Source organism: Typopeltis vanoorti, chromosome 3 (genome assembly GCF_054136105.1).
Source record: "Typopeltis vanoorti isolate ZY-2024b chromosome 3, IOZ_Tvanoo_1.0, whole genome shotgun sequence".
Classification (NCBI taxonomy): domain Eukaryota; kingdom Metazoa; phylum Arthropoda; class Arachnida; order Uropygi; family Thelyphonidae; genus Typopeltis; species Typopeltis vanoorti.
Window position 1 is genome coordinate 51,176,075 of NC_143551.1, and position 20,869 is coordinate 51,196,943.

The 20,869-nt window shown below is 35.1% G+C and overlaps 1 protein-coding gene across 2 annotated transcripts in view; it reads right to left on the minus strand.

Moving 5' to 3' along the window:
- Window positions 1-12,676: 12,676 nt before the first annotated feature.
- The window catches only part of Rae1 (ribonucleic acid export 1), a 127,464-nt gene continuing 119,271 nt past the window's right edge, over window positions 12,677-20,869 (minus strand). For both annotated transcript variants that reach the window (XM_090415604.1, XM_090415605.1), the window contains exon 10: window positions 12,677-12,878. In XM_090415604.1, coding sequence (XP_090271730.1) covers window positions 12,792-12,878 — 87 coding nt within the window. In that variant the 3' untranslated portion in view covers window positions 12,677-12,791. The remainder of the gene's footprint in view (window positions 12,879-20,869) is intronic.

Consider the following 20,869-nt stretch of genomic DNA (forward strand, 5'->3'; position numbering starts at 1 on the left):
CAGATGGCATCCAGAAAAGTTAATTAAGGCTACAGGAGATGAAGGGATAAGTGTTTCACAGATTGATTACAACGATATGGGAGACAGGAACATTGCTTAGAGACTGAAAGAAGTCAGTTTTCATACACTACCTAAGGGAGATATGAAAGATTGCAAGAACTATTAGTTTAATATCTCATGCAAGCAAGATTTTATTGAAGATTATTCTAAATATGGTTAAAGAGAGAGATGCCTGAGGAAAAAGTGGGTTTTAGAAAAGTAAAGGGCACCAGAGATCAGGTTCCTTGCTTTAGACAGCTCATAGAAAAGTATAAAGAAATTACTCCCTATGGTAATGTTTCATAGACTACTGAAACTTTTGACTGTTCAGCAGGTGAAACTGTGCAAGGATTTGATGCACTGGCCAAGTATTTTGCCATACTTTCCACCGCTGGAAGAAAGCACCTAAGTGACAGATGACTTTCTTCTCCTTGTGAAACACCATCGCTGTGCTTGAGGGGTGGTATCAGGATGATTCTGCAAGTCTTCCATTAGATTTGATGATGTATCTGAAGGCATTCCAACCAGGTAGTGAATAGTTCTATTGCTACTAAACATTGCCATGGTGGTTGCAAGGAGTTGGAGTATACTAAACTGCTGAGGCAACTGCTCTCTAATGTTTTGACATCAATGAAGGGCACCATAAATAAACTCTGTAATACATGGAATGTCATGTAGTGGGGCCAGTTGTCAAGTTCCCTCTGGTTCAAAATTAACTTTTTCTTACACATCTCATTAATTATTTTCTGCAATCTAAAGTTTACAACATGTCTCCTGTTTTGGACTACATAAAAGCAAGGTGGAACAGATGCCCCCATATTTGCTATTAGGCAATTACTATCTAACCACAAATTTCAATGAATGATATCACTCCTCTTTACCAGGTTTTGCTAATGTGAATAATCTTAGGCCAAAATATATTCACCAAGGAAATGAACAACCCCTTTATTCCTGATGCTACTAGCATTCATGTGCCAAGTTACCTTCTCGCTTTTTCAGATATCTACAGTCTGCATAAGCAACTTCCTGTTTTCTCTTCTGTCACACACCGAAATGTCTGAACTCAAAGTGTACTTTTTTCTGTCCCTTCACCACATTCATAACCATGCTCAATAACATTTAGTCATGTTTGTATACCATAGCTGATATTACACACATTCTGTTCCTCTCATGATCTAGTTTTCCTGATTCTCTGCATCAGTAAGGAAATACTGTGAGTAGGCATTACTTAAAATTATAATTAACTCACGTAAAATATTTTTTAGTAGAATTTTCACCTGAGTATCACGGCATCTTCAGTACATGTAAAAAGCTAATTAAACAATAACTGACAATTCCAAAAGGCACCACCTAAGTAGCTAATGTAAGATAACTAAAAAAGTCATTAAATTTCCTAACTAATTTAAAAAAATAAATAAATATATATATATATATATATATATATATATATACACACACAAATTAAATAAGCTAGGAAAGATTAGCTGATCTAATTTTTTTTTTAATAAGTTAGGAAATTTAATGACTTTTTTAGTTATCTTACATTAGCTACTGAGGTGGTGCAATTTGGAATTGTCAGTTATTGTTTAATTAGCTTTTTACATGTACTGAAGATGCCTATGATATTCGGACAAAAATTCTAATAAATAATATTTTATGTGAGTTAATTCTGTTATTTAGTTAAATTTAAATTCCTGAAACAACTTCAGAAGAAAGGAACTGAAGAAATAACCAAAATAATAAATTTAATTTATAACGAACTACCAAAAGATTCGATGACCTTAATATTTATACCTATACCAAAGAAAAGTAATGCAGTGAACTGCAAGGATTTTAGAACAATAAGCCTCATTTCCCATACATCAAAAATACTTATGAGAATCTTAACACGAAGAATTGCATCTAAAGTGGAAGAATTTTTTGGAGAAGATCAGTTTGGTTTCAGGAAGGGTAGGGGAACAAGAGATGCGATTGGACTTAACAATAGTAAGTGAATAAAGAAGTTAACATCTGTTATATAGATTTTGAGAAAGCTTTTGACTATGTAAAATGGGATAAGATGGTGAAAGTAATGGAAAAGATTGGTATAGATTGGAAAGACAGAAGGCTAATTATCTCACTATATATGGGACAAACTGCCATGGTGAGAGATGTATATGGTACAACAGAACCAGGTATCATTGGATGAGGAGTAAGACAGGGCTGTTCTGTCACCAGTTTTGTTCAACATATATTCCGAAGCAATGCTAAAAGAAGCATTGGAGAATTCGAAAGAAGGAATAAAAATTGGAGGTAGACAGATATTTGCAATAAGATATGCAGATGACAAGGCATTACTATCAAACACTGAAACAGGACTACAACATTTGTTGAACAGATTACTGGAATCCTGTGTCAATTATGAAATGAAAATAACATCAGAAAAACAAAGGTGATGAAAATAGCAAGGAAAGAGGCAAATATGGATATCAGAATAAATGGAGAAAAATTGAATTAAAGACATTTAAATATCTAGGAAGTGTTATTAGCAGTGAGGGAAGATGTAAAAGTGACAAAAGCAAGAATAGCGATGGGTAGAGATGCCTTTAATAGAAAAGAGAATTTATTCAGAAGTAAAATGGATAGAAACCTAAAGAAAAGACTAATAAAATGTTATGTGTGGAGTGTTGCCCTCTATGCATCTGAAACTTCGACATTGAAAAAAGAAGAAATTAAGATTTTGGAAAGTTTTGAGATGGAGAAGGATGGAAAAAATCAAATGGACAGATAAAATAACTAATGAAGAGGTCTTAAAAAGAGTAGAAGAAGAAAGAAGTCTGTTAAGGAGGATAAAAAGAAGCACGGGAAACTCGATCAGACATTCTGAGAGAGAATGGAATCATCAGAAATGCCATCAAAGGAAAAACAGATGGAAAAAGACCCAGAGGAAGAGTAAGGAAAACAATGCTAGATGACATGCTCAATGGAGACAGGTACACAACCTTGAAAGAGAATGCTCAGAACAGAAGAGAGTGGAAGGAAAGTTTCTGCTACTAAAAGAAGAACCTGTTCAATTATAGAATACTAAAGAGAAGAATTCTGTTATTATAAATTTAAGTAATCCCTCTCCTACAAGAAAGACTTGTAGGAGAGGGATTACTTAAATTCAGACTATGCAAAGCTGTACACTGAATCATTTTCTATTATAGTCCTTGTATCTCATTAATGAGCTAACAATTTTCACTCTTTTCTTTTTCTTCTTCCAGTAATGCTTTCATATCCTCCCTGATACTATATTAAATTAGTTCCAACAAACACTATAATCTCTTACTTTTCTGTTATATTTGTCACATCTTTAATTTTCACTCCTAGGAAGCTCAAAGTAACTCCATTGACAAGCACAAATTTTGTGAGAACCACTGCACCGTACTACTATTACTTCTTTATTCTTACATTCTAATTGACTTACCTTCTTATTATTCATACTCAGTTATCTTGGCTACTGAAGTGCTTTCCTTACTCGTCTTGTTCTGCTCATTTTTATCCTGTCCAGAGTTTCTCAACTTTTTCTAATTCTCTTGTTGAATGCTTTACAATTTTAATCAGGATATTTGAAATGCTATCCTCAATAACAGTGCTGGAAAAAAAAGGTTAACATCTCAGTATCTACATTTTATGCATTTGATAAGACTTGATTCTGATGGGTTTTTTTGCACAATTTTTAAATTATAATATGCATACTGGCCACTGAATTAGAAACCTTTATGCAGATGTACGTAATTGTCACTTATGCAGCACATATATAAAATACTTAGTCACATGTTCCAGGCAACTATTTAGGAATGCTGCAGGTTGGTAATAATCAATGTTGATCATAGTGGGAAAAACAAAGGATCTTTTGGAGTTCAGTAAAGGGCTTATTGTAAGTGTCCATCTAGTGTTTCCACAATTTTGAAAACAGCAGAGCTGACTGGTTCTCAAAAGGTGAGATATCCCAGGTGTTTAATTAGTGGAAAAATAATCCACATTGCTTGTCTAAGAGGTTAACTGTGGTCCTAAGACAGTTATTGTCTGAGAAGGCTTGTATGAACAAACAGCACTTTCTGTGTGCAGCAACTGACTGAAGCATTTAATGAAGACTGTTTGCAACCTATATGTCATCGAACTATGCATGTGCTGGGAAGTGAAAGGGATCGGCACTGGCAGTTGTTGCATGCCTATACAGAAACCACTGCTTTCTGTGAAGAACTGTTAAGTTCACCTACTGTGGTGTCAGGAACACCATGAAAAAGTCTTGTTTCAACAAGTCACTGTGCACCTTGTTCTATACCAGCGTTTTTCAACCTTTCTAAGGCTAAGGACCAGTAAAATGTTGAAAACAATTCTACGGACCACTAAGGTACAGAGGCGTAACTGGGGGGGGATCAGCCCCGGGCAGCACTTTTTTTGGCGCTTAAGAAATCTTGCCTTACTGTCTATAAAATAGCAACTGAGTGATTAAATAGACTTTGACAATGTCATCAACAATTTTGTGAACGGAAAAGCATTTTAGAATGTTGAAATTAAAGTTTCTTCAAAAATAAACAGTGTCTTTAATTTATTTCCCTATACGTCATTTTGACTTTTAGTATTTTTTTTTTAAAAACCTAAGTAGGAATTACCAACATTTTGGAAAAAGTGTGCCATTTATAACATAATAAATCTAAAAGCCTGTTTTGAATACATATGGAAACAAAATTAATTAAATTGGAAGTAAACGATTAAAAGTGTTTCATCATTGAACAAAGTTTTAATTTTTATTAAACAAATAATCTAATTATGTTACTACTTACTTTTAATGAGATGGTTGAGCTTCTCGGCCCTTGCAGAGTTGCTGGATACCTTGCTCAATATTGGTCGAATTCAGTCGAAGATCGGCACACACATGAAGGCGATTTCTGTATTTTGTTTTTATTTGAAGGAGCAATGAAAATCCTTTCTCAAAGATAGGTTGTAGAGAACTGCATGACGATTTTCAATGCTTCTTCAGATAATTAGAGACTCACTGAAGGCGAGATCCAAAATCGAGCCACACCAAGATCACGGAATTGCATTTTAAGTCCACTGTAACTTGAAAGCGCAATTAACTGTTCTTTTTTTCGACAACGAAAGATCGTTCTCATAACTGCAAGCCTGAAATGGATTGCGAACCAACAGAAATTTCTTAGAAAAGTTATTCGGAAAATATGTTTCAAAATTCAGTTTCAGATTTTTAAGGTGGTCAAACAAACCCTTTCCAGAAACTCAGAATCAACAAAAATATCATTTTCCACTAAAAAGGATTTTAATGTTGGAAAAGGTGCAAATTATGTCTTTTACATAATTAATCCATAAAACCAGTTTTTTCTTGAATGCCTTTATTTTGTCGTAGGCATCAAGAACAGTTAAAGAATTTCCCTGAGCGGAAAGATTTAGTTATAATTTTAGAAAAATGTCTGAAAGATAGCATAGTGTTGATAACTATGCTTCGTCAACAAGGAGTGATGCAAAATCAGAATTACGTTCATTTACAAATAAAACTTCATGGCTTAATTGAAATAACCTTGTTAGTACTTTGCCCCAGGAAAGCCAGCGAATTTCAGAATGAAGCAAAAGTTGTATATATTCACTGCTCATATCGCAGAGTACTGAAAATAACCTGCTATTTAATGGTCGAGCTTTAATAAAATTAACTAGCTTTACAGCATTATATAGCACAGTTTTAAATTCTGGTGGCATTCCTTTGGAGGCTAACGCTTCCCTATGTATGAAACAATGTACCCAATTCATATCCAGATCTACTTCGTTGACCATAGAGACTCACTATGCCTGCCTGTAAGGGCGAGAGTTCCATCCAAACAGAAGCCTATACATTCTTCTCACTGGATCCCTTTGCATATTTTGTAATTATTGAGAGTGTGAAATATTTCTTCTCCAGTTGTTCGGGATGGCAAAGTTCTACAAAACAGAATATCATCGTCAATATTATCATGCACATACCTTACGTAGCACATCATCTGTAACATCAGTGATCTCGTCTATTTGTAACGCATAATAAGGGGTCTTAACTCTTTCGATTAGCTGAGATTCTAAGTCACCTGCCATATCATTAATTCTGCGACCGACAGTGTCATTTGAAAGCGGAATCAAATCAACATGTTTTAGTAACTTGTTGGCAAACATCGTTTTAACTACATCTTTTATAGCTGGAAGTAGAAAATTTTCCCTGATAGAATGAGGTTCCCTGTTTTCGCTATGCACAAACTTAAGAGATGGGATGCTTCCAGTGCCTTGCTATTAATGGAACGCATGGCCGAAACTATATCTTTCCCATGATTTAATATCCCTAAGCATTGCTGAAAAAATTCAATTGGCTTATTTTTCGTATCACAATATTTAGTTTCTAAATGTCGGTTTCGCAGGTTTCATGTACTCGTTCAACAACACTTCATACCACAAAACACATTGAGGTTTCTGTTCACTTTCATCTCCACACCAAGTAAACCCGAATTCCAAATATGAACTGTTATATTTCCTACTGTATTTTTTCTTTGAACTACTTGTTTCTTCTTTAATAGTATCAGATTTATTTGCCGTTAAAACACTTGTATCACAATTAGGGTTAGCATCACCTATTTCATTTGCTCTTCTTTTCAAAGTCCTAGTTCTAAGCCACTTTTCAATTAAATGTTTCCGAAAAATGGTTAGTGTATCCGCTCTCCAGCCAAAAGGCTGGAGAGCGGATACACTAACCATACACTAACTTTGAATCCCACCATAGGCATGGATGTTTGTGATTGTCTGAAAATAATAGTGGTGATGGCGGTGTAGATGAGGTTGAGTGGTGGAGACAGAGTTGTAAAGTAGGTGCCCTCCCTCGATGAGTTAGAACTCCCTGGAGGTGTCAAATAATAATACTGGGGTTAACTCAGGACACTGTGTCCAAGCATCACTTACTTCTCAAGATATACCGAGCCTCGGTTGAAGGAGGGAAACCTTTAATAATAAAAATCAAACAAGCCATTGGTTGAAATGTGGATAACACATGTTCACTTCAAATCTGACAAAACAGCAATGGAAGGCAGAAGCAATAAAACTATATTGTTCACTTCACCCCTCTTATTGTCATCCTACCGCTAAATTTGTAGCAGCAGATATGACGAATAATAAAAAAGGGTGAAGTGAACAACTATAGTTTTATTGAACATTCTGACTTTTTTAAGTCTCCATTTGATTTCAATAATTTTTACTTATTTAATTTGTTTAGATAAATAAAAAAATTTAATTAATTTAAGTCCTCTTGCAGACCACCTGTCCATCATCTCGGACCACAGGTTGAGAAACACTGTTCTATACCAATGGCAGGCGCCCCATGGAGAAATGAATCCTTGTAAACACAAGGTTCTGGAGGTAGCGTCAGTGTGGGGCTTGCTCCATTAGAACAGGTCCCCTGATATTGCTGGAAGGTCAGGTGTCCTCCAAGGAATATCTGAACATTGTTGAATCAACTCCATCTTGCAATGTAGGCTTTATCCAGCAGGTGACAATTGTTTCATGGATGACAGCAGTGGTTCAGTAAACATCCACTGAACTTTCAGTGACTTCCACCATTTTCTCTGGCCACTACAAAGTTCAGATCTTGAATCTCCTCGAGAATGTATTGGAAAGAACTTTTATATCCTTCTGCATAAGCCCAAGCTGTTTTAAGTCCTTATAACTATCTGCACTCCATATGCCATGTAAAGAGATGGTGGTGCTGGTAAACCTCTGAGTTACCCCATGCTCCTCCCGTATCTTACTAACTAGGTTATTAACTAATACTAGGATCTTGGTTATTTTTATAATAATTTACTTTATTATTATGGCTATAGGCTAGTGGGCACCCTGTTCCCACCACCTGGGCATCAACTACCCAAACGTCGCCATCTCTTTTAATCACTAAGTCTGGCTTACGCAAACCCATTGAGGTCCTATAATGTGGTTCCACCGCAGTCTCCCAACTTTTGTTCTTAAAGCGGTCGTTCAGAATGGAGACCACAGCATCATGCCTCCTCATACAGATCCTGTGGGTGCTAAAGCAACACTGGGCTATATGAGACAATGTCTCACTGTAGTGGCAGCTAGCCCTACAGTTGAAGTAGTCACAACCCCATCGAGCTGTGCAGGCTCGAGTAGGCAGGGCATTGATCCTCGTCCTGATAAGGTCAATATACTCGAACCCAGGGAGGAGTCTGGTGCCATCCCTTACCCAATCATGCTGGGGAGGCACCAGATATGCCCATCTCTTGTGTTCTGCGGGTGCTTATTAAAGTACCTTGATAATAGGACCAGCCTTTATCTCGCCTAAAGTCTTCTTGTATTAATGGGCTATAGAAAGCCTCTGCAGATGGGGGAAAAAGATAGTTCTAACTGCATGATTCTTGACAGCTGCAAGCGTGGGATCAGCCATCTAAGTGATGGATCCCCCAAGCCCACCATCCTTCACCCTCGCATGGAAATATGCAGTAGGAGTGTCAGGCGGCAGTCGCATCAATGATCTTATGGCTAAACGGATAGCCCTGTCCATTCGGGACAGTATCGAGATATATGTCCTACCAAGCATCAACTAGTGGTAAAAGTGAGGTAAAAGATAGTAGGAAAGGAGAAACAGTCTTTGTTGAGGCTTGAGAGGAGCTTTCCTCAAAAAAGCGATCCCAGCTTCTAGGATAGAAGAGGCAGAAGACCTTCCCTTTGGGCTGAACATGATACCGAGGTATCTCCACTCTTCCAGGATGGTCAAAGCATGGAAAGGCCTCCCGTGCAGGGGAAACTCTATAGTCTCGACCTTAAGCTTCTTGTCGCAACCAGAGGGGACAAGAGTGATGAGTTATTGCAAGCGAGGAAACTTAACCCTACCAGGGCTGCTAACCCTGGGAGGGAGGAATAGCATAGCAGGCCAGTCAGTCACCCGAAGGTGTCCAGGAATCGCCCCTAGGAAAGGCCACCTACCACTGCACTTGCGAAATGTCTCAGTGGATGTGCAAGCCAAGACAACACTTCGGATTCCCAAATATTAAACCTTGCAGACTCAGATCCCCCGTATACTACTTTTTGATATGTCAGTCAACCATCCTCTTATCCATGCTAATATTGTAAAACAAACCCATTTTCTCCAATTTATTCAGCAGTCTGCCATGCTGTATTCTGTCAAAAGCCTTAGCGAAATCCAAAAGTAGCATAGTGTATCCATTCCCCTTGTCTAATTCAATGGTAACATCGTTATAGAATGTGAGCAAGTTGCTAAAACATGACCTTCCCTTAGTAAACCCATGTTGCTCATTGCAAAGTAGATTTGCTGTCAACCCATTTCTGAATGCAGGCCCTAACCAATTTTTCCAAAATCTTCACCACCACTCCTGTGATACTAACTGGTCGATAGTTGAATACATCTGTCTTTGCACCACCCTTGTGTAATGGAATTACCCTACATTCCTTCCATTCCTGCAGAATCTTCCCTGTTCTGAAACTCATTAAACATCCTGGTCAAAGGAATGGCCAGTTCAGCTGAACACTCTTTTAGAACACATGCTAATATTCCATCAGTCCTTAGTGCCGAATTCTTATTCAGTTTGTGAATAAGAATTAAACAGCTCTAATACATTGGACTCTCACACCTGTGTTTCTTCATCTAGTGAAGAGGTAACAGTTAACTCAATGTCACGTTCACCAGGTTGATAGCTTTTAACTTTTGGATTTAGAAGAGTTATTCTTTTTCTTGCAGCATATCGTAAGAATTCTTGTGGGTTGTCTTTACCACGCAGAGCCAGTTTCTTTCCATAATCAGACTTTGCTTTCCGTACAACGGTTAACTATTCTAGCCTGCTGCTTATAAAGTTCATCATCCTTATCTAAACGGTATTCCTTCCACATCGTCGTTATCTTACGAATCCCTTGCTTAACAAGATTACACATCCATTTGACTCCTACTCTATTTATTCTTCAAACTCTCGGGACCATTCTGATATCGCATCATTTAAGTATTGTTTAATTAAGCTCGAGAGTAACATGTTTACACCCAAAAAAATAAATAAAATAAAAATGAAAAATACTTATAAGTATCCATATAAATTACAATAAACTGGTATGGATAGTGGCCAATAAAAGCTGACAAATTGCTTAGTCGTAAAGTCAGGGTTTGCTGGAAGTGGACTGAATTTGTGCCATCCAAATTCTAGGGATTTTTATGCCACCATTATTGTGGTGGCATAAAAATTAAATTAAAATTTAATTTATTAAATTTTATTAATAAAATTTAATTAAAATTTCACAGGCTTCTTTAAATTTCCATTCATACCAAGTTTTTGTATGATGTAAAGAACAAGTACTTTTTCAATCAATTTGGTGTAGCGTGTTAAGAGGATGATCTGAGAGACCTCTGTTTAAAGAAGCCTAGAATTTGGATGGCACACATTCAGCCCACTTAATTTTCCAGCAAACCCTGACTTATGCTATAAGCAATTTTTCAGCTTTTATTGGCCATGATCCATACCACTTTGTTATAATATTTTTTTTTGTGTTTTGTAACCTAATAGATAATAACAAGACTAGCTTTGCAAAGTTTTTTTTTTAACCAGAGGTCAAGCCATTAATTTTAATGTTGATCAGTAACTTTAGCATACCACGTAGATTGTAGTGTAGCTTGATATACTCCAGATAATGACCTTAATGTGAAGGTCAAAACATCAAGTGTTTATTTTGGTTTATAGTAAACTAAAGTTTTACTCTAACATGGTAGTTTTCATAATGTATTCTGATCATGGGGTAAGCATGAAAGAAAGGCTAATCTCAAATGGTTTTTCACTTAAACTGAATGGAGTATGAAAGATTAATCAAAAAAGTGTTTAAAGCAAAAATGGTTGGGTGCAGTGGCACCCGCTAAGGCCATGTTTGTTGTATTCTTTGGACCAGCTTATTTTGTAATAGGAAGACTCCACCTCCTTATGAGAGCAAAAAATAGGAAGGATCTAGAAGACCAAATATGAGTAGATTGATGTAGTTATTAATGCCTTAGAGACCAAAAAAAAATCAACATTGGAGATCTCACAAATAAGTGAGTTTGGAAGAAAATTGCTGATAAGCTAGTAATAAGAATACTACAATGATGCATTATTCGAGGATACATATTTTAAAACTATGGCCACACTTAAATTGAAATGAGGTGACTAAGGCCAGGAGCCAGTAAATTATAACTATTAACTGCAGTTATTCAGGCAGTTTGTTTGAGACTGTCACCTTATATAAACTTGCCTTCAAGTAGTTTATAAAAGTTATTTCAATCCTAGACAAGATTTTGGATGTGGATCTTCTTAAAGAAAAGACAAATGATGCAAAGACAATGTACTGCATTATAAAGGCATCTTCTGAATTAGTTTTCCATGGTAATGATATAAACTGTTGTAATATTAGCATTTTAATCCTTGAAGTTTCTAGTACAAACTTTTTTTTTTACTACAAAAGAATAGGGTCTAGTATTAATTAGGTACTTAAACAGTCCCCATGATTTATGACAAAAGCATACCTGTAATTATCCCATATTCAACATTATCACTCTTAATATCAGCATAGTTATTCACTTCTATACTTTCTGCTCATCCCAAGTAATCTGTGCATGGAAGTGTAGATGTATGCAACTCAAATTGCAAAGAGGGGTGGTTCCTTTTTTATAATTAAGCAGAACAGATAGTCCTCTTTATAGCAGCTCTTCTCTATGCTGCCATTCCTACTTAGTCTCCTGGTTCATCCTAGTTCAAAATGAAAATCTTTAAAAACATTTATACAGTTTTCTTACCTCTTTAAACCAACCAAAGTAAATGTCATGATGGTTTACAACAGCATTTCTTAAACTTTTCCTATGACAGAACAGAATACGCTATCGCTGCATCACATCGCAAAAATGCAACAGCACACATTACAGGCATGCCATGCCACAGCAAATCGCATTCATCTTGTTTGTGACTGCACGTTTCCTACAATAGATACCTCCATACTTCACTCGGTGTTGACAACTGCGGGCAGCTGAGTCAAGGCCAGCGCATGCTGGCCTTAATAGCACAATCCACACAAAAGTGAGGAGTGCCTGATTTACAAACATGTTTTAACTTGTTGCAGCATTTAAAACCATTCGAGGCTCATTAATTTAGATAATTTTTCGGTTAACATAGTTGGGAAACGCTGGTTTAGAATATGAACTTCTGTATTAAATACATTATAGTAACATCAAATTATAGTATTTGCTATATATTGATCATATATATAAACTTGTGAAACTGTTCTGTGCATGTGTAGACACTAGAAAAATACATGGTAATTAATACATTTCAGCACCTGCATTTCAAGTGCAACCAGCTCAATATTGTAAGAAATGTTGCAATACAGTCTGCAGCAAATCTACCACAGTTCTTGTAACTTCAATATGTAAATGTTCTTATATGGTATCACAGCTTGGGTGTGTTCAAATACAGATGTTTAAAATTTAGTTAACTGTTACATAGTGCCAGCAGATTGACTTTTCAGCATGAGTTTTACCAACTGAAAATAGTGTTATTAAATTCTCTGAAACAGAATACTCAATTTTCATTATTTTTATAAGAGAATTAACACGTTCTATATAAAAATGTTTACTTTTAAATGAAGTAAATTACACAGGATGTTCATGTTTTAACAAAAAAAATTTTTTATAATAATGATACTATATTACATGTGTACATATTTATCAACTATTTTTTAGCTCTTGGCTTTAATTCTTCATAGCAAGGATGTAAAAATATGTAATTCTTCTTCTGTGGGCTATAAAATTCATGACCCTGAAAGAGTGGGAGGGAAAAAAATTCATTAAATTATAGATGATAATATGTACATTAATATCACAATAGCCAAATAAATTTATTTCCTTAATTTTCTAAGTAATTTAATTGTACTTTCAGGTTAAAGTGTAATTTAATGTTTTCTTTTGGATTATTACCATGATTTTTTTTTTTTTTCCTTTACTGGTTTCAGTTCAAAGATCAACCTCACCACCACCCAAAGATGAATTATAGTGATTAACAGAAGAAATTAAAATTTAAAAAATAAAATTTTTCAGGCAACATTTCTTAATACAATCCTCCATGCTTTCAGTACATTTTCTGTACCATATTTAAAAAAAAAAAAAAATTCTCAAAGTAGTCATAAAACTCTTCGGACTGATTCTGTTGTCATTTTCTCACCGTTTGCCTTTTATCTGGTCATTATTTTCAAAATGAATATTGCTGAGATATCTTCAATTTAAGAAATAATCTATTGGAGCCAAGTCCAAGTTATAGGATATTCCACAACTTCATGCACTTCAATGGCTATTAAAGAGATTTGAAGTTTGCAGAACATCCTCCCTTCATTTCATTGGACACACTCATTTTGAAAACTATCAGATCAAAGCAGAGAGTGAGAAAACATTTCCAAAAACAAGTTCAGTTTTAGACTTAGGAGTCTTTGGGGGGGGAAAAAAAATGTACTGAAAGAGGAAGTTAAGGTGGAGAAACAGAAGTCCATTTTATTTTGTACACCACCTTTTTGGAAGAGAGACATTACTTTCAGAATGCTCCTCATGTTTCTTCATTTTCTTCTCAATCAAGGTTGAGAAGAACTAGTATTGAGGGAGATAAGAGCCAGGTGGTTAGTGTTTGGATCCTTGTTGTTCAGCATATTCTTAAATGATTTTGAGGGTTCAAAATACTGCTAAAGGAATAAGGATAAATGAAAATGGTGTCTAAATTTAATGCAAAAAAAATGCATATAATCTGGTAAGAATGAAGTATTACATGAATATGAGTTGAATGGACAACATTTCAAGTGTTAATGAATACAATTTATTTTGGTTGAAAGGAAATTAAAGTTATAGAATCTTACTTGTAAGATCACTTCACTAGAAAGTAAACTCTGCAAATTAAAAGGAGATTTGTAGAAGAAAGGGAAGTTATATATGCTGTTATACAAGTCTGTTCAGGCGAAGGTTCAGAGAAGATTCTAAGTGCATGGATAAACACTGATCTCAGAGATAGTTTTCCTTTGGATGGCCTGGATTTTTCCTCCCAGACTTGACAGTACAGGTTGTTGTGACTTTATAAGTTACTTCTTAGTGAACACTCGTAATGTTTGCAAAGAAATTTGACCACAGTTATATTAAATAATTTATGCTTAAACAATGATATTTATCCGAAGAAATGAAAACATAGCCTTTAAAATCAAGTTATAATAGTCGAGAGAGACTTCTGTTTTCTTTATCAATTTCATGATAGCATGCCTAAGATTTCTTACAGCTGTAGCCACTTTTCTAGTGTGCTCAAAATTTTAACATTGTGACTTGAAAATAAAATCTGTTTTTTTTTTCTTTGTTAAAAAGAGAAGGAATGAACATAAATTTCAGCTGTTAAATCTTCTGCTTCAGTCCCTCCCACACACACTTTGTCATTTCCAAGTGATCATTTGTAAGCTCTCCACTGTGTGCTCGAAACAGACCAGTTATATCAGCTGTAGAAGATTAGCAATATCAATATAGTAGTACTGTACATCTACAAATATGGTTATAGAAATGCCATATTTATCACTATTTAGCATTTACTGTACATATTTTCAATTTTGTTGATAACTGAAAAAAAAAAAAAAACTCAAAGCGAAAAATTGCCTGTAGTTTAAGTAAAAGATATGTAGGTAAATCATGGACCATGCTTTAACCACCCTGGATAGAATTAAGTATCGTTGTAGAAAGTAGATAAGAATAATTAAATTACCTTGTAGATACCCACAAAAAAAGGTTAAATTAATAGTGCAGTGGAATATTTCCTGACAATTGGATCATTTTTTCAGATTTCATTTAAGTTTTTTTGTGTACTCTATGGCCTGTAATTAAAATTTGAATACAAGATAATTTAACAGTAAGGCTAGATCACTTAGGAGACCACCAGCACTAAGGAAACAGAGAAATGAACCAGGCTTCTGCCTATATATATATATATATATATATCCAATCCTCACCTTCCACTGGTGCACCTCATTAAAAAGTGGTCACTTGGATAATGAATGAGGATGAATTATTTGACTTAACTGACCAAATTGTATGCTATATTGGCTTAAACCATTCACAGGTACAGCACAATATGATCAAATGCCATACTGCTGGCTGGGGTATTATCCAGTCAAACAAAGGCAATGAAAAATCAATCTATATCCAACAATCTTAAAGCAGCAACTAAAAATAGGTACAGGAAACGTAATAAACACAAAATCCCTAATACAGATATTACAGAAATAAGTTATATAACTGGTATTACAAAAAAGAAACATTGTTACAGAAGTATTTTCTCTAACTATGCTACATTCCACAATATACAATACTAAACACATTGAAAAGTAAGCAATTACAAACAGGATGATATTGGCAAATTTCAAAATGGAGATTAAACAATGATTTATTTGAGCCTATGCTTCGAAAGAAGAGAAATGTTCTGAGTCATTAGAAAAATCTCCCCACACGCACAGCTCTTCCCTGAAGACTAGAAATGTTTTGGGAAAATTGTGAGAAAACAGCACTTATAACAATAGTAAGTATAAGTTGGATTTTTGTTCAGAACATGGACTAGTCATTACAATATAACTGCACACATATCAATAGTATAAAATGAAAATATATAAATACACATGGTGCGAGCACACAAGAAATACATCTTATTGACTGAATATATGTTCATAATATCTTCACAAAAGTTCAGAATATAAGGGCTGTTATATAAGCTGTATAACAGATAAGACCTCCACACAGCCTTAATAGAAATGCAGAGAACCAACTAGGGGCTAATGGCCAATCCTCACCTTCTCGTCATGCACCCTGTTAGGTATCTACCTGAACGAACGAGAATGGGCTGACAATTAGGGATTTAGCCAACCAAATTGTATTTCTTATTTGACTTAAAGCACAAGGGAAAATGATGGTATAACATGACAGAATTTCATGCTGGCTGGGGCATGGCCTGTTAAACAAGCCCCCCCCCCCATTGTTTTTGTCAGGGAACCAGGCAAATGGTAAAAAGTCAGTCACTGGAACAAATACTCAAACACACCCTAACTCAACATCAGAGTTCAAAATCGGTACTATCAACATAAGAATCCAGAATGGCAAAGAAATGGAGTAACTGAAGAATTGGATAAGTACCAGATTGACATAATAGGGGGTGATTGGAATAAAGAAGACAAAAACTGGTGAGATCTAAGCAATAAATACAAAATGTTACATTCAGGTATTAACAATCAGGGAAAAGTAGTAGCAGCTATAGTATTCAACACTAAATATGAGGTGAATGGCAGGCAATATCAAGTAGAGTGATGTAGGCAAATATCAGAATAGGCCAGTGCTTCCCAAACTTATGGATGTAAAGGCCCCTTTGGAAAAATTAAAATATTTCATGGCCCACATAAAAAAAAATTCATAATAGACATATTATAATATTTATTGTATTTATATTCACTACAAAACATTCACAGCATATATTGCAAAAATCAAATGTTACATTTTTAGCATCTTCCATACACATTTGACATGTCATGTTATCTTATATTTTTATTGTACATTTGCAGCACATGAAACATTTCTTTTAAGATAGAAAAAAATATCTACTTAGTCTTAAAACATTTTAAATTTGTTTTCATTATTTCACAGTCCCCCCGACAAAAGTAATAGCAGCTGCAGCCCATGCTTCTGTGGGACCATTGTGCCTATGGTCCCACAGAAGGTTCTACTATGGTAGAAGTGGAGGAATTTTTTGAAACTTTAGAGAAAGCAACTGCCACAATGAAAAAGGAAAATTTAGTCCTTGGAGATCTAAATAGCAGAGTATGAAATGATTGTCAGACATACAAAAATATTTTGGGAAAATTCAGAGAAAACAGCAAAGCTAATAATAATGGCAAATACCTGTTGAATTTCTGCTCAAGACATGGACTGGTTGTTACTAATGCAATGTTCCAACATAAAAATGGGCAAGAAATGTGAAGAGGCAAGGAATAAAAAAAAAAGTCTAATTGACAGTGATGTTTTCGCACTGGAGCAGGATATTAGTGTCCAGAGGATTTGAAATTGGAAGTGATAACCATTTAGTCTTGAGCAGGATAAAATTGAATGTCATACTGAAAAGAAGAACTTGTAAGAAAGTTTTAAAGCAAATAAAAGTTGAGCAGCTTGCAGATGTGAACTGTAGACTAAAATATGAAAGAGTTTGAGAACAGGAATCAAACCTTGGAGATTCAGTGGCAAGCCCTGAAGAAAACATTGATTGCTTCAGTCAGAGAAAGCATGTGAAGTTTTCTGCAAGGATAGAAAAATCAGAAGTCTATGGTGGACACAGGAAGTTAAACAGCAGTGAAGGAAAAGAAGAAAGCATAAAAGTTAAATAAGTCAGCTTGTGCTGACTTATTTGACTATTGTGTTTGTTGTAGAATTCCTCTATTTCTTTACATTTTTGATTTAGCCACTTGTCTTCAGTCTTCTTGCATTCATTTTTTATAATTTTCCTGAGTATTCTATACTTTCATTTTTAGTCTTTCATTGATACAATAAGAAAAACCCCATCATCCAGGGTTTTTCTTATTGCATTTAATTTTTGGAATCTCGATAGCTATCTCGTATATTACACTTCTAAAATTTAACCATCTGTTTTCAATTTCCCATGTTTGCAGAGTATATAGTCTTCTGTTTTATATCCTACATGATCTAATTTTTTTCTAATTTCTGAGTTAAACACCAGTATATTCAGAAATGTCAAGTCTTTCAGTATGATTGGTTTTTAGAAATGCCTTTTAGTTTAGTTTTTAAAGTAGGCACAACAGGGTTATGGTCTGAACCTATATCAGCACCTAGGTATGATTTAATGTTGGTTATATTATTTTTGTATCTATTATTTATCATTATGAAATCTATTTGATTTCTTAGTTATCTTGGTTTGTCCAAGTATATAGTCTGCACTTCGGATGTTGAAAGAAAGTATTAATTATGCATAGGTTGTTTTGAATGCAGAATTGTATCAATCTCTCACTTTCATTTCTTTCGCCCATTCCAAATTATCCAACAACTGGATTTTCTTTCCCTTCTCCAACCTTTGCATTCAAGTCACCCATCACTATGATTATCTCATTTGATTTTACATATTCTTGTATGTTATCATCATCATCAAATTCCTATCATATCCTATACACCCTCACTACATGAAAAATTTACATCATTACTAACTTCCTATCTACAATTGTCCTCCAAATCAGTCTATTACTAGTCAAGACTCCAACATTACCAGATCTTATATTTCTATCGTCTAAAGCACTTTGTACCGTATCAATCCACCTATATCTTGGTCTTCCTCTGGGTTGTTTTCCTGCCAGACTGGCAGAGAACACTTGTTTTGATAATCTTATCTCGCCCATTCTGTTTAAGTGACCATACCACCTGAGATTAGCGCTGCTAACGCATTCCTGGATGCTGACAATGTCAAGTTCTTTCCTAATATTCTCGTTTTTAATATGATATTGCCATTGATGCCATCTGTTCACACCACTAATCTTTCTCAGGACTCTCATATCTCCAGTTTCTAGTCTTTGGTCAAGTGTTTTACTTCTGACCCAGCTCTCAGATCCATAAATTAAAACTGGTTTGAACACTATCTCGTATACAGCTAATTTAGTGTTCCGACTAATTTATCTCTTATTCCATATGAATTTATTCAATTGACTTCCTACCATACCAGCTTTGCTGATTCTGTTGTCTATTTCTATATTTAATTTACCATCTTCAGTAAAAATCATACCTAAGTAGCTGAAATGTTTTACTTGTTCCACAGGTTCTCCATTCACAACAATGTTGACATTGTCAATGATTCTGCCTATTTTCATTGTCTTTGTCTTTTTAATGCTGACTTTCATACCATATCTATTACAACAGTTATTCAATTTAGTCAGGGAACCTTGCAAACTTGTAGCAGATTTATTTAGAAGTATAACATCATCTGCATAAAGCAAAGAGCTGACATTAACATCTCCAATTTTGATATCAGGTTTAATACCACATTCCTTCATAATGTGATCCATATAGATAATGAATAACAGAGGGGATAATGTACATCCTTGTCTCACACCAGATTTAACGTTAAACCATCTTCCTGTACTTCCTTCAATTCTAACTGCTGACTTACAACTCAAATAAAGACTAAGTATTGCTTGATATAATGTCCCATTCACACCATATAACTGTAGCGTATTGAATAGCTTCTCTCTTGGGAGGACCTTGTCATATGCCTTTTCCAGATCGACAAAACTTAAATACAGATCTTTGTTATATTCCCATGATTTCTCCACTATTTGTCGTAAAGTGAAGATATGATCCTGATAGCCTCAATTTGACCTGAATCCAGCTTGTTCTTCACCAAGCTTTTCTTCCACAATTCTTCTCAACCGTTTCTCAAGTATACTTGCATATATCTTACCGGGACACTCAATAGAGATGTACCTCTGTAATTCTCACATTCAGTTTTATTTCCCTTTTTATATATGAGTACTATTAGAGTTCTACTCCAATCATTGGGAATTCGTCCCACTGTCCAGGCATTCTGAACTATGCAGTGCAGCCACTGCAAGACTTTTATACCACCATACTTCAGCATTTCTGGTCAAATATCATCTACTCCTGCTGCCTTTCCACATTTCATTGTATTCCTGATTGCATGCTGGTCAGTGTTTTTTTTATCACTGTGCTATCATCACTGCTTGTTTCATTTAGCAAATTTTCAAAGTAATTACTCCATACTTTAAGGATATCTTTTTCTCCCGTTTTCATTTCACCTTTATCATCTTAACTCCTTTTACAGCACTCTTTCCTCCATTCCTAAGCTTCTTCAACAACCTCTGGAATATTTTGCCACCTTCTTGATATTTATTTTCTATGTTCTTGCCAAAGTCCTCTCATGACTTTTGTTTAGCTAGTTTTACACACTGTTTAGCTTTCTTATATTTGTCTCTGTATTCTCTAAGAGCACAAGCTGACTTATTTGCCAGGAACTTTTGATATGCTTTCTTCTTTTCCTTCACTGCCTCTTTAACTTCCTGTGTCCACCATGGAGTTCTAATTTTTCTTTCCTTGCAGACAACTTCACCACATGCCTCTCTAGCTGAATCAATCAGGGTTTTCTTCAAAGCTTGCAACTGAATCTGCACGGTTTAGTTCCTGTTCTCAAACTCTTTCATTTTTCTTTCAATAATCTTTGTGTATTTTAGTCTACAGTTCACATCTGAGAGCTGCTCAACTTTTATTCGCTTTAAAACTTTCTTACATGTTATTCTTTTCAATATGAAATTCGATTTTATCCTGCTCAAGACTAAATAGTGATCACTTCCAATTTCAAATCCTCTGTACACTCTGGTGTCCTGCACCAGGGAGAAAACATCATTATCAACAATAACATAGTCAATGAGACTTTTCTTATTCCTTGCCTCTTCTCTCCATGTGAATTTGTGCACATTTTTATGTTGGAATATGGTGTTAATAATAACCAGTCCATGTCCTGAGCAGAAATCCAACACATATTTGCCATTATTATTAGCTTTGCTCTTTTCTCCAAATTTTCCCAAAATATTTTTGTATGTCTGACAATCATTTCCTACTCTGCTATTTAGATCCCCAACAAGTACCAACTTTTCCTTTTTCATTGTGTCAGTAGCTTTCTCTAAAGCCTCAAAAAATTCCTCCACTGCTACCTTAATAGAGCCTTCTGTGGGACCATAGGCA